Source organism: Prionailurus bengalensis, chromosome A3 (assembly GCF_016509475.1).
Source record: "Prionailurus bengalensis isolate Pbe53 chromosome A3, Fcat_Pben_1.1_paternal_pri, whole genome shotgun sequence".
NCBI lineage: Eukaryota > Metazoa > Chordata > Mammalia > Carnivora > Felidae > Prionailurus > Prionailurus bengalensis.
In genome coordinates, this window is record NC_057354.1 from 120126584 (window position 1) to 120139443 (window position 12860).

Below are 12860 nucleotides of genomic sequence, written 5' to 3' on the forward strand. Positions count from 1 at the left end.
ATGCAGTTACAGCTGATTCTCTTGCTGCAGTGATGTGTTAAATGATAGTCTTATAATCATTAAAGTTTTTAGATTACTGAATGAAATAGATAATATCTTTATTAAAGATGTGCTGCTTTTTACAGTTTAATTTTCATTCCTCAATCCATAGTACGTGGCTTTCAGTTCTTTTTTCCCTTTGTAGTTTTCCCCATCTTCCCCATTTTGAAGAAGCTCACTTAAGTTTGATTATTCCACGTTCTATTGTTTTATTTTAAAATACATTAAAGTGGACACAGCCTAAATGTCCATTAAAAGATGAGTGGATAAATAAAACGTAGTATATAATTTCAATGGAATATTATCAGCCTTAAGAAAGAATGAAATTCGGATACATACTACATGGATAAACCTTAAAAACATGCTAAGTGAAGTAAGACACAGAAGGACAAATAGTGATGTGACGACAGGAAAAAAAAGGACAGATATTGTACAGTTCCATTTGTATGAGATACTTAGAACAGGCAGACTGATACAGAGACAGAAAGTAGAATAGAGGTTACCGGGGACTGAGAGTAGGGAAGAATAAAGAGTTATTGTTTAATTAGTATAAAGTTTCTTTCTGGGATGATGAAAAAGTTATGGAAATGGACAGTGGTAATGGTTGCCCAGCATTGTGAATGTACTCCATGCCACTGGAATCTACACTTAAAAATCGTTCAGATGGGGGCACCTGGGTGGTTCACTTGGTATAGTGTCCGACTTTTGATTTTGGCTCAGTTGTGATCTCACGGTTTGTGAGATTGAACCCCGCGTCGGGCTCCACTCTGGCAGTGTGGAGCCTGCTTAGGATTCTCTCTCTCCCTCTTTCTCTGCCCCCCTCCCCCCCAAAATAAATAAATAAACTTTAAAAAAAGATTCAAATGGTAACTTGTATGTTACATATATTTTGTCACAAAAATAGTATTAAAAGGTAAGTGATTGGCTCCTGGCTGAGAAGGACAGAGGTACTGGTTCCTTTAAGAACTTAAGAGTTTTTAAGAGGTTTTCTGCAGTCTTTGAGCTGTACAGTTTTATAAGTCTCAGGGTTGGTCAACAGACAGAAGCTACATGGCAATTTGAACAGGGAAATTACTAAGTTAACTAGTTATTAATTTGTTAACCAGAAATTAACTATTAAAAGGGAGCAGCCAGTACCTGCAGGGCTGAGGCAGTGTGACCTAAGGAGACCCCTCCATGTCCCTAGGCTGTTATTCAGATCTTAATGGACAAGGTAGGGCTCTGGTCCCGTGGATGACAAAGTTCACTAGTGCTGTAGCCTGGGCTAGCACTTAGGAAACTCCCTACTGAGTATTAGAAGAACTTGTTGGAAAACCTCCTGCTGGGCACCTGTCCCACATTCACTGGGAGCCAGCTGAGGCTCCAGCAGAATTTTCTGGGAAGCCACGCACAGGCATTCTGCTGAACCTTGCTGAAGGTGGAGGGCCGTCAAGTGTCCTTCATGTTGCTGGGTGCTGTGTGTCGTAAGAGCAGGCAGGCAACAGTACAGTAAAACCAGAAAGAAAAGCGCCCTTTCATGCTGTAGTGTTCCTCCAGTGCACTATTGACAAACTTAACGTTGAGCCAACTGGCAGAGGAGAAGTGTTTATAGGGTCCAGCTCCACTACTACAGAGAGGACAAAGGAAGCTGGATTTGGAGCTAAAAGTCAATAAATTGATAACTAGCACAACAGCCTTCAGTAGTTTTTCAGTAGAATAACTGAAATCATTGTCTGGCCCCATATACCATTTTGTTTTACTTGATTTGTTTCCATCTTCACTCCAGCTAAACTGTATAGACAGCACATAGTATTTTTTAAAGAAATATTCTGATAATCATTGACATGATTAGATTTACTCTACCATTTCACTATTTTCTGTTTTTCCTTATATTTTATTTTACTGTCCCCTCTCTGCTGCCTTCTTTTGCCTTCTTTTGTTATCTGGCTGGCTCAAGTCTCTCAAAAGGCCTAGTGAATATTTCTTAATCCAAGGGCAAAGACCAGACCTCTCTTTGGGTAAAGGTAAATTCTTTACTACATACTCCCATACAAATCAAATTAGACTTCCCAAATGTGCCAGCTTTCTTAATTTTTAATGTTTAAGGTAGTTGCTTTTTAAAAACTGACATATAATGAACATACCATAAAAGCATTTTAAAGCATATGGTTCAGTGGTTTATTATTTAATGTATTTGTACAGAACATTTCCATTATCCCCAAAAGAAACCCTTCAGTATTAGTTGTCATTCCTTTTCCTTGCCCCACCCTCAGTGCCCCAGCCTTAGGCAACCTCTAATATGCTTTCTCTGACCATGGATTTGCCAATTTTGGATATTTCATAAAATGGAATCACACAATATGTGGTCTTTTTTGACTGGCTCCTTTCATATAGTATAAAGATTTGAAGGTTCATTCATATTGTATTATTTATCAGTACTTTACTCCTTTATTGCTGAATAATATTCCATTGCATGCATATGCCACATTTTATTTATCCATTCATCAGTTGATGGGCATTGGGGTTATTTTCACTTTTGGCTATTATGAATAATACTACTGTGAACATCCATGTACAAATTTTTGTGTGGGAAGTTGCTTTCTGTATTTTTACAAGTTTTAGTTGCAACCAGCCAGAAAGAGAGAGAGGCTACTGTGGGTCTGCTCTCACCAAGTCTCACTCAATTTTAAATCATGAAATTGGATTGAGCTTTAAATTTGTGGAGTTCATGGAAACATGAATTAATCCACAAATTTCAGTTCAAAATCATTGTGTTTTTCTTTGGCTTAGAATAGAATTCCAGATTTTGGTGTAGCCTTTGTTTTTCAGTCATTTTAAAACTATAGGAAGGGGGTTTATCACAGATAGTCTAGTATAGGCTACTTAACACAAATATTTTATGACTAGTGTTTGAAACCTACATGTTGAGTAGTTCTGTAATCGGAGCCAGTTTTTTGTACCAAATGAGTAAGTGGATGTGAATAGAACACAGCAAACCAGTATGAATTTAGCCAGTGGTTAAATGTTTAAGCATCACTCTGTCCAAACGTGTAGTCAGTTCTCAAAAGGAAATAATACATCTGCCTCAAACATTTGCATCTGATTATTACAAGATGATATGTAGTCTGAATTATGATTTAGATAAATATACATATTTAGATGAATGTAATTTATGAAGAATGGCCTGCAGCAGTAGGAGTTGAAAGGGTTAAGGAGACTAATAAAGGGGCTGCTTTACTAGAGCAGGCAAACTATAGTGGTGTTTTGTTTGGATTTGGTAAGTAGTGCTGGGGAGAATAGATGGATTTAAGATACATATTTCAGGACTTGCTGATGGATTGGATGTGGAAGGTAAAAGGAAAGAGGAAATAAAAAATGATTTCTAGGCTTCCTGATTATATAGCTGCTATTTACTATAGAAAAGAACTGAGGAATGAACTGGACAAGTGAGAAGTTGTTAAAGGATTCACTGAGCATGTATTTGTGGATTCAAAAAAAAGTTGTGAACCTTACAAGGGGTGAGGAGGTATTCAGGTGCAGGGCGTGGTTATAGTATAAATTTCAAGGTCTCAGCTAAAAGGTAACAGTGATCTGGAGCTATAGAGTAGGTGTCTATTTTCAGAGATTAATACCTAATACCTGTTTGGCACATCACTGAGTAAAGAGTTCTGGTGTGTTATAGAATCCAAAAATGCATCCTTTCCTTTCATGATAATGTACTTTGACTTATGTTACAAGTCTCGGTTAATAAGATACTGAAGACAGTTGCCTAAATATAAATTTTTACTTTTAGAAAATTGCAAATGGAAAGAAAAGCATACATTCTCCAGCTAAATTATAAATTGTCCTCTCACCCTGGACTGTTTTGAAGTCAATCTTAGGCATTTTATTACTTCAGCAATGCAGTATATATCCAACAGAGACGAACTCAAGAGACTGTGCAAATTGAATATTTTGGCTTATCAGAAAAGCAAACAACTAAACATAGACATTAAGTATGCAATACTGTTGGTGAAACATACGCAGAATACTCCATAAGTCAAATGTTTGTGTGTGTTTTGTACAATTCCCATTAATCCTTTACTGTTAATCACTCTTCACTACTTCTTTCCTTAGTCTTGTACAACAGGTTTCTCCCCTTCATCAGCTGTGGCAGCCATTAATGTTTAAGTACAGGACTTCAAGCCTTCCTTCTAAATTAGCCATTGCTTTTAGTGCCTGCGCCCCCTCCCCCGCCCCAGGTTTTCTTAACCTGCTTTGTTCATCCTTTAGCTGTATTACCTTGACTCTTCTTATATCTGCTATTAGAGAAAGAGAGCTTTTAGCAAAGAAGAGAAAAATAACTATTTTCTGAAACCCTTTTCTCTTACTACTATTTCTTTCCATTCATAAGTAGAAGAGGAAAGAGAAATTAGGAAGATTCTTGGTATTATGAATTTATCATCCACAGATTATTTTCTGAATTAGACCATTTATGAGTGGTCCCAAGGGTTCATGATATACAGTAATTAATAATTTTGGTGAGTCATGAATTTGAATCTTGTACACCATAAAATTGATGTGGGAGAATAAGTTATGTAGCTAGTAAAAGAGTGTAGCCAACTACCTAGCTTTTAAATTATAATTTAAGAAATTGGATTTTTTTGCAAATGAAATTTCTCTAGCTGTTTACAGCATGATGGCCCTGATTAACAGTACCCCCAGAAAGGTAATCCCTGTTGTATTCCTCACCCTTGCCTCCCTTCCCCAACCCCTTTTCCAAATCAGTCACATTATTTCAGTCACAGAATGTTATAGCTGGAATAGTTAATTGGGATATTACCGTTACATGTCAAATTATTATTGAAGAATTTAGGCCCATGGAGATTGGTCAGGGTCAGACAACTGGTTCTGTGAAGCTAGAAACCCAGGCTTACTGTTTCTGGTTTTGTTCTTATTAATATATCATACTGTCTGTATATCCATAGTTCTTCCTACTCTCTTGATTAGTATATTTGCTCGATTTTTCAAATCAGTCTTGTATTATGTGCTGGTACATAACAACATTAGGATAGTTGCTATCTAACTGTAAATTTCTTTCTGGAAGAATTTGGAACAAAAACCTCAGCCATTATAATAACTTGACTTCTGAAAGGGCCACTACATTTTTAAAGAATTTACAGTAATGGGACATTTAAATCTTTATATTGTTGTTTTGTAGAACTCCAATTTGTTCCCTAACAAGGAGTTGATTTTTTGTTTTTTTAATGTCTCAGTCTTGTATCCCAAGCAAGCTCCTTTAGAGTTGGAATTATAAAGAACCTGGGAACCATCTAACAAAGATCATGCTCAATAAACAATTGCTAGATTGAAATTTTACCTCTTTGGAGGAGTCCCAATTGCATCTAATTAGTATTAATACATTTACTTATGAACAAGATAATCTCTATCACATGGTATTAAAATAATGTTTTAGCTTACCTCATACCAAAAACTAATCTGAGCACCTAATTTTTTCCCCATCTCTTCTTTTGTAAAATATGTAGCAAGGGTAATAAAGTCAACATTCTCTACTAGTTTTCAGCAGAAATCATTATCTCTGCAGAATAGATCATTGGACTGTTTGCCAAGCTGAATTGCCTTAAATCATTATCTCTGCAGAATAGATCATTGGACTGTTTGCCAAGCTGAATTGCCTTAAGGTGATATACTGGAAAGTTTAAGAATGAAGAATATTATTGATTAAATTGATACCATATTTATCTGAGGTTAGCTGATACCTTTGAATTCAGCCTGTGTTTTCTTTATCTGCCTGTTGCAGTCTGCTTTCAGGCACACAAACCTTGTAGGGATGTCAGAAAGGCTTAATAATGAAGAAACAAAAATCCCCAAATGCTTGTATATTAACAGAAAAGAGTATTCTTACCCATTGTTACTCAGCTTCACAGTAGTGGATTCATTATGGAAACTAATAAACCTTAGGGTCCATAGCTGATGGCTTTATGATGGCTCCTTGAAATTGAAATGCATGGGAAGAATATTAAAGAATACTCATTGTATCCACATTTGACTCAAAACTGCTTTAATAGTTTTAGTTTGTCACATAATTAAGGTATGCAGTTGTTATCTGAAATGGTTTAGACTATTTATCTGAGTTTAACTGTGCGTGTCTAGACAACGTGATATTTTGGGCTAACTTGTAAATTCTAAAGAAGAAATGAATGTTCTATATAGCAAAGTGGGGGGAGGGTGCTAATTTGAAGAATTGTGGATATTGCTGGGAGGGGAAGGGAGAGTTTACTTTTTGGTTTTATTGTTAAAATTAAAAGTTTTTTTTTTTCTTTCTTTCATTTTCTTGGGGTGCATTCCAACTCCAGAAGGTAAGAAGTATTACTTTATTCTAAGGAAGTATATATAATGATAAAGTACACTTTTACAAGTTTAATTGAACTCATCTTTGCATGTGTGATTTTTACTTATAAAACTAAACAATTAGTCCAGAAACTAAATAAGAGTAGAAGTACTATGTAAATATTTATTATATGTGACTTTTTTTTGTCCTTTTAGTCTGTAATCATTATTTGGTCATAATTTTAGAAACCAGTCTACATTTGGCTTTATTAAAATTATCATTTGACATATTAGCATTGGAATACCTAGTGTTCATGCTGACTAATAATAAAAATATTTCATATTGGAATTGTGTGAGCTAACATTTGCTTTATGACCATAATATTGAAAATATATGTTTATGCTCTGATATAGAGGGAATATTGGTAAGTCTTCTAAGAGAATGATACTTATTTAAAACCAGGCTAGAACAGGTTAAAATTCATAGTTTGGATCCTTTATTGAGTTGGCTTTTTTTCTGTGTTGACATAGCATTAAACACACCTCTTCTAAAACAGTTTTTATGTTATAATTACTTATAATTATCTGTCTTAGCTATGAGACTTTAGAATAGGAACCACATCATTGTATTTTCATGTTACTTGGACTTCGTATGGCTTTTAGTTACAGCTAAATCTTTTTAACTGCAGCCAAATTTGCATTCTATTAAGTTCGTTTATAAGAATCTTCATTTTTTTAGTATCAGTTTATGGAGAAAACCTTAATTCGGTTCGTGCGAACAGTTAAAATTATTTAAAAAATTTAAAACTAGGTAAGGTGTTTTTGTTTTTTGTGGGGTGTGTGTGTGTGTGTGTGTGTTTTGAGGGGGCCTTATATTGATTAGGTTCTTTAGGTGCAAATAACAGGAACCAAATGTGAAGAACTGAAGCAAAATGGGATATATTTGAAGAATGTGGGGTGGTAGCTCATAACCTCAAAGGAAAGAAACAAACCCTGAAATTGAGAGAACTAAGTTAACTTCAGAGATCAGGTAGCTAGAACTAATGGATGGGCTCATTAGGACTCTGTAGCTGGGATGAATTAGTCTGTGTCTCTTCTGTTCAGGGTTAACATACAAGGAAGAGTGAACCTGGCTGGTTCAGTGTCCAGGTATGGTGAGATCTTGATGGCCAGTCCTACAAGAGTGTTTCCAGTAGGGTAGGTCATAGTTCCCCAAAGCAAAGTGTACATTCTTTCCAGAAGAAGAGAGAATGTATTTAGCCAGGCAGAGCCAACAGATGTCTACACATTGCTCACTGTAGAAAATTAGAGTAACAACAGGAAAATATAAGGTACAAGCAGTTGTAAGAAATCATCCTTTATACAGATTCTCCCAATGGTAACAGTGTGCAGCACCGTAGTACAGTATCAGCAACCAGAATATTGCTTTTGATACAGTCTACTTGATTTACTTGTACTCTTGTGTGTGTGAGTGTGCACATGTGGATGTGCATTTGACTCTGTGCGGTCTTACCACATGTATAGATACATGTATCTACCACCACAGTCAAAATACAAAACAGGTTTATCAACAAGAGGATCCCTTGTGTTGCCGATTTCATAGCTACACCTACCTGCCTAGTACCACCTCCATCCACCCCCCTCAGGCCAGCCACCACTAATGTGTTCTCCATTTCTGTAATTTTGTCATTTCAATAATTTGTATTAATGGAATTGTATGAAATATATAATATTTGGGATTGACTTTCTCAGTGTAATTCCCTGTAGATTCATCCAGGTTGTTGTCTGTGTCAGTATTTCGTTTCTTTTTTTATTGCTGAGTAGTATTCAGTGACATGGCTGTACAGTTTATTTAACTAGTCACTCATCGAAGGACATCTAAATTGTCTCCAGTTTTTCACCGTTACAAATAAAGCTTCTATGAAAAGTATACATGTTTTTGTGTGAACATAAATTTTCCTTTCTCTGGTGTAAATGCCCACAAGTGCAGTTGCTGATGTTGTATGGTAAGTGCATATTTAGTTTTTTTGTTGTTGCTGTTTAAAAAAATTTTTTTAATTCATTTTTGAGAGACAGAGTGAGTGGGGGAGGGGCAGAGAGAGAGGGAGACACAGAATCTGAAGCAGGCTCCAGGCTCTGAGCTGTCAGCACAGAGCCTGATGTTCGAACTCATGGACTGCAAGATCATGACCTGAGCTGAAGTTGACACTTAACCAATGGAGCCACCCAGGTGCCCCTAGTTTTTTTTTATGTTTATTTTTGAGAGAGAGCGCGAGAGTGTGCTAGCGGGGGAGGGGGGGCAGAGAGAGAGGAAGACAGAGGATCTGAAGCAGGCTCTGTGCTGACAGCAGACAGCACGATGTGAGGCTCAAACTCCAAACCGTGAGATCGTGACCTGAGCTGAAGTCAAGACACTTAACCTACTGAGTCACCCAGGTGTCCCATGCACGTTTAGTTTAAAGACACTTTCACATTGTTTCCCACAGTGATTGTACCATTTTACATTCCCACCAGCAACATTTGAGAGATCCAGTGTCTTTGAATTTGAAATGAATTTCTTATAAATAGCATATAGTTGGATTGTGGGGTTTTTAAGCCTTCTCTGCTAATCTTTGCCTTTTAATTTGTATATATACGTTATTTATGTTTAGGTTAATTATTAATAGAGTTTATGCCTGCCATTTTATTATTTGTTTTCTATTTGCTTCTTCTGTTTCTTGTTCTTCTATTTTTCTTTTCTTACCTTCCCATGAATTATTTTAGGGTTCCATATTGGCTTATTTATAGTGCATTTCTTTGTATATCTGCCTAATTTTCTTAGTGTTTGCTCTGGGTATTAGAGTGTACAATATGTGATTTATCATTCTGATGGTGTGAGCATTTTACCACTTTGAAGTGTGGAAGCTATTCCATTTAGGTTCTTATCACATGATGTTTTAATTTTTGTTTCAATCATCAAATATTAGCTAAAACCTCATGAGAAGGTTAGTCTATTGTATGTGTGCTTACTTCTATTCTTCCTTCTTTCCTGGTGCTCTAGTATCCTTTCTTTTATCTTTCTGTTTAAAGAACTTCCTTTAGCCATTCTTGGAGAGTGGGTCTGCTAGCAATACATTTCTTTAGTTTTATTGTTTCTAGGACTGTCTTTATTTCTCCTTTGTTTATGAAGGACACTTCTTTAGATCTAGAATTCTTAAGGAATTTGTATAAAATCAACGGTTCATTTTGTTCAGCATTTGTAAGATGTGGTACTATGTCTTTCTGGTCTCTGTGGTATCAGATGAGAACTCTACTGTTGACTGAATTAGTATTTCCCTACGGGTAATGTGTTGTTCCTCTCCGACAGCTTTCAGGACTTCTTTTTTGGATTTAGTATTCAGAAATTTAATTATGTGTCTTCATGTGCAGACTTCTTCGAGTTTATTTTATTTAGATTCATTGAGTTTCTTGAGTATTTATGTTTATTTTTCACCAAAATAAGAGAAGTTTTTAGCCAGTAGTCCTTTGAATACTCTTTGTCTTTCTTTTCTTTCTGGGCTCATGGTATGAACTTTTTTATAACTTTAGTTTCTTTGCAATTTATTATATTTTCATTTGTTTCAGTAAAGTTTCTTTTATAATTTTTTTAAAGTTTATCTACTTTTGAGACAGAGAGAGAGGGAGACAGACAGACAGACAGAGTGTGGGGTTGGGGGGGAGGGCTGGGGGCACAGAGAGAGGGAGATGCAGAATCCGAAGCAGGCTCCAGGCTCTGACTTGTCTGCATAGAGCCCGATGTGGGGCTCAAACTCACAGACCGTGAGATCATGACCCGAGCCAGAGTCAATGCTCAACTGACTAAGCCACCCAGCTACCCCTGTTTCAAGAAAAATTTTAAGTGCATATAGAAGCATCCTTGTCTTATAATTTCAACATCTGTCTTAGTGTTGGTGTCAGTTGATTGTCTTTTCTCATTTAGGTTGTGATTTTCTTGGTTTTTGGTATGATAAGTGATTATTGTATTTGGATCCTGGATATTTTTTATTTTTATTTTTATTTTTATTTTTATTTTTCAGATCCTGGATGTTTTAGTTTTTATGTTAGGAGATGTTGGATCCTATTAAATTCCAATCTTTTATTTAAGCGGGGATTCACACTGCTTGGGTTTACCATGTGAGTTCTAGACTCCCTTGGTGGACTGTGATTCAATAACAATTTAATTTTCACAGCCTTTGCTTTGCTATTTGGGTCTTGTTGTTTTGATGACAGAGGCTCCCAGTGATATCTGCTGTTTTCTTCTGAGGGGGTAGAAGGAGTTTCCATAGGCCAGGCTGCCTGATGCCTCAAAATATGGGATAAAGGAAGTCTCCAGCCTGTGGAGGCAGAGAGGCTTTCCAGGCCATGTGCTTATGATGGTTCTTTCACTTGCTTGTGCCACTGGTCTGCTGAGCCTATCAGGGGAGAGAGCTAGTAGCCTTTGGCTGACCAGGACAAAGAGGCTTCCTGAACTGGGCTGCTGCTTCTGGTCTGATCACATTTGCAGATGCCGCCTTGCCTTGCCTTGCCTTGCCTTGCCTTGCCTTGCCTTGCCTTGCCTTGCCTTGCCTTGCCTTGCCTTTTTTAGTCTTTATTTTTGAAGTTTGAGGGAAGCTCATTTGCAGTCAAAACCATTTAATTGTATAAGGTTTACCATAACTCTTAAGTTACTTCTGTGAGTTGGAAAATGCTAGAAACTAGTAAGATTAATGAATCAATTGACTACTTCAAAATTCTGAATCTTGGGGTGCCTGCCTGGTTTAGTCAATAGATCATGTGACTCTGGGTCTTGGGGTCATGAGTTCAAGCCCCATGTTGAGGCTACTTAAAAAAAAAAAAAAAAAAAGAATTCTGAATCTTGACGTAAGTGGCTATGCCAAGACTGAGAGTTCCTGTTCAAAAGCAGAAAATAATTGTAATAAATAGCTTTGGCTGTTTAGATATATAAACTATATTGCTAAATGAACAAAAAATACCAAATATTGCAAAGATGCAAAATCACAACAGATTGTTTTTTGATACTTAAATCTGTTGAATTTTAATCTCTCTCCAGCTTATTTCTTTCAGAACTATGTCCATAGCTTATAATGACAAGTATTCTATTCTTAGTTTCTGTTTTCTTCGCTAATACTTGTTTTACTCCAAATAGTATGTCCTTATATGCAGCCCTTCACACCTCTTTAGTTCAGAGACATGCTCTTTAGGAACTTGGCCCGGCCAGTTAAGACATGTCAGCATCCTGATCAGCTGAAATAAAAGCATTTGGTTTTTTTTTTTTTAATTTTTTTTTAACATTTATTTATTTTTGAGACAGAGAGAGACAGAGCATGAACGGGGGAGGGTCAGAGAGAGGGAGACACAGAATCCGAAACAGGCTCCAGGCTCTGAGCTGTCAGCACAGAGCCTGACGCGGGGCTCGAACCCGCGGACCGTGAGATCATGACCTGAGCCGAAGTCGGTGCTTAACCGACTGAGCCACCCAGGTGCCCCCATTTGGTATTTTTTTTTATATGCAATAGTTACAGAGTGACCTTAGAAAGATTGTGTTTCTCTTAAAGTCTATATTTTCTTTTTATTATGTTATTTCTCGTAAGATTGAAAAGCAAGATGCTTTAGTTAACCAGTAGTGGAAATGGCCACCGGCTAAGATAGGAGTCAGGTACTTTATGCATATGATCTTTTAAATCTTTTTTTTTTTTTTTTTAAGTTTATTTATTTTCAGAGAGAGAGAACGAATGAGCGATGGTGAGCCAGGGGAGGGGCAGAGAGAAAGAGAGACTCCCAAGTAGGCTCTACACCATCAATGCGGAGCCCGATGCGGGCTCACGAACTGTGAGATCATGACGTGAGCCAAAAATCAAGAGTTGGACACTTAACTGACTGAGCCATCCAGGTGCCCCTGATCTATTTAATTTTAAACCCTCTGAAGTCTTTATTTCATAGATAAAGACATTGAAGCAGTAAGAAATTACATAGCTAGTTAGTGATAAAACTTGAATCCACATCTGTCTGACTCCAAAATGTAAGTGCTGCTTCTGCTGCCTCAGTTTTTCTTTTGAGTAGGATCAGGAGATGGAGTAAGGCTCTTAAAGGAGTCTTTTTTTTTTTTTTTTTAAATGTTTATTTATTTTGAGAGAGAGCGAGTATGAGAGGGGGTGAGGCAGAGAGAGCGAATCCCACACAGGCTTCTCACTGTCAGCACAGAGCCAGATGTGGGGCTCAAACTCACATACGGTGAGTTCATGACCTAAGCCAAAGTCGGACACTCAACCAACTGAGCTCAACCAGCTGAGCCACCCAGGAGCCCCTACTTTAAATTTTGCTTTAACATTTATTCATTTGTTGAGAGACAGAGTGTGAGCGCGGGAGGGGCATAGAGCGAGGGAGACACAGAATCCGAAGCAGACTCCAGGCTCTGAGCTGTCAGCACAGAGCCCGACACAGTGCTCGAACTCAACAGGCTGCGAGATCATGACCTGAGCTGAAGCTTAACTGAC

General features: G+C 37.2%; 1 protein-coding gene across 1 annotated transcript in view; it reads left to right on the forward strand.

Moving 5' to 3' along the window:
* Window positions 1-12860, forward strand: part of ASXL2 (ASXL transcriptional regulator 2) — a 135225-nt gene that overhangs the window by 51922 nt on the left and 70443 nt on the right. Inside the window, exon 3 of the mRNA XM_043604368.1 lies at window positions 6375-6377. Within this exon, the coding sequence (XP_043460303.1) occupies window positions 6375-6377 (3 nt within the window). The remainder of the gene's footprint in view (window positions 1-6374; window positions 6378-12860) is intronic.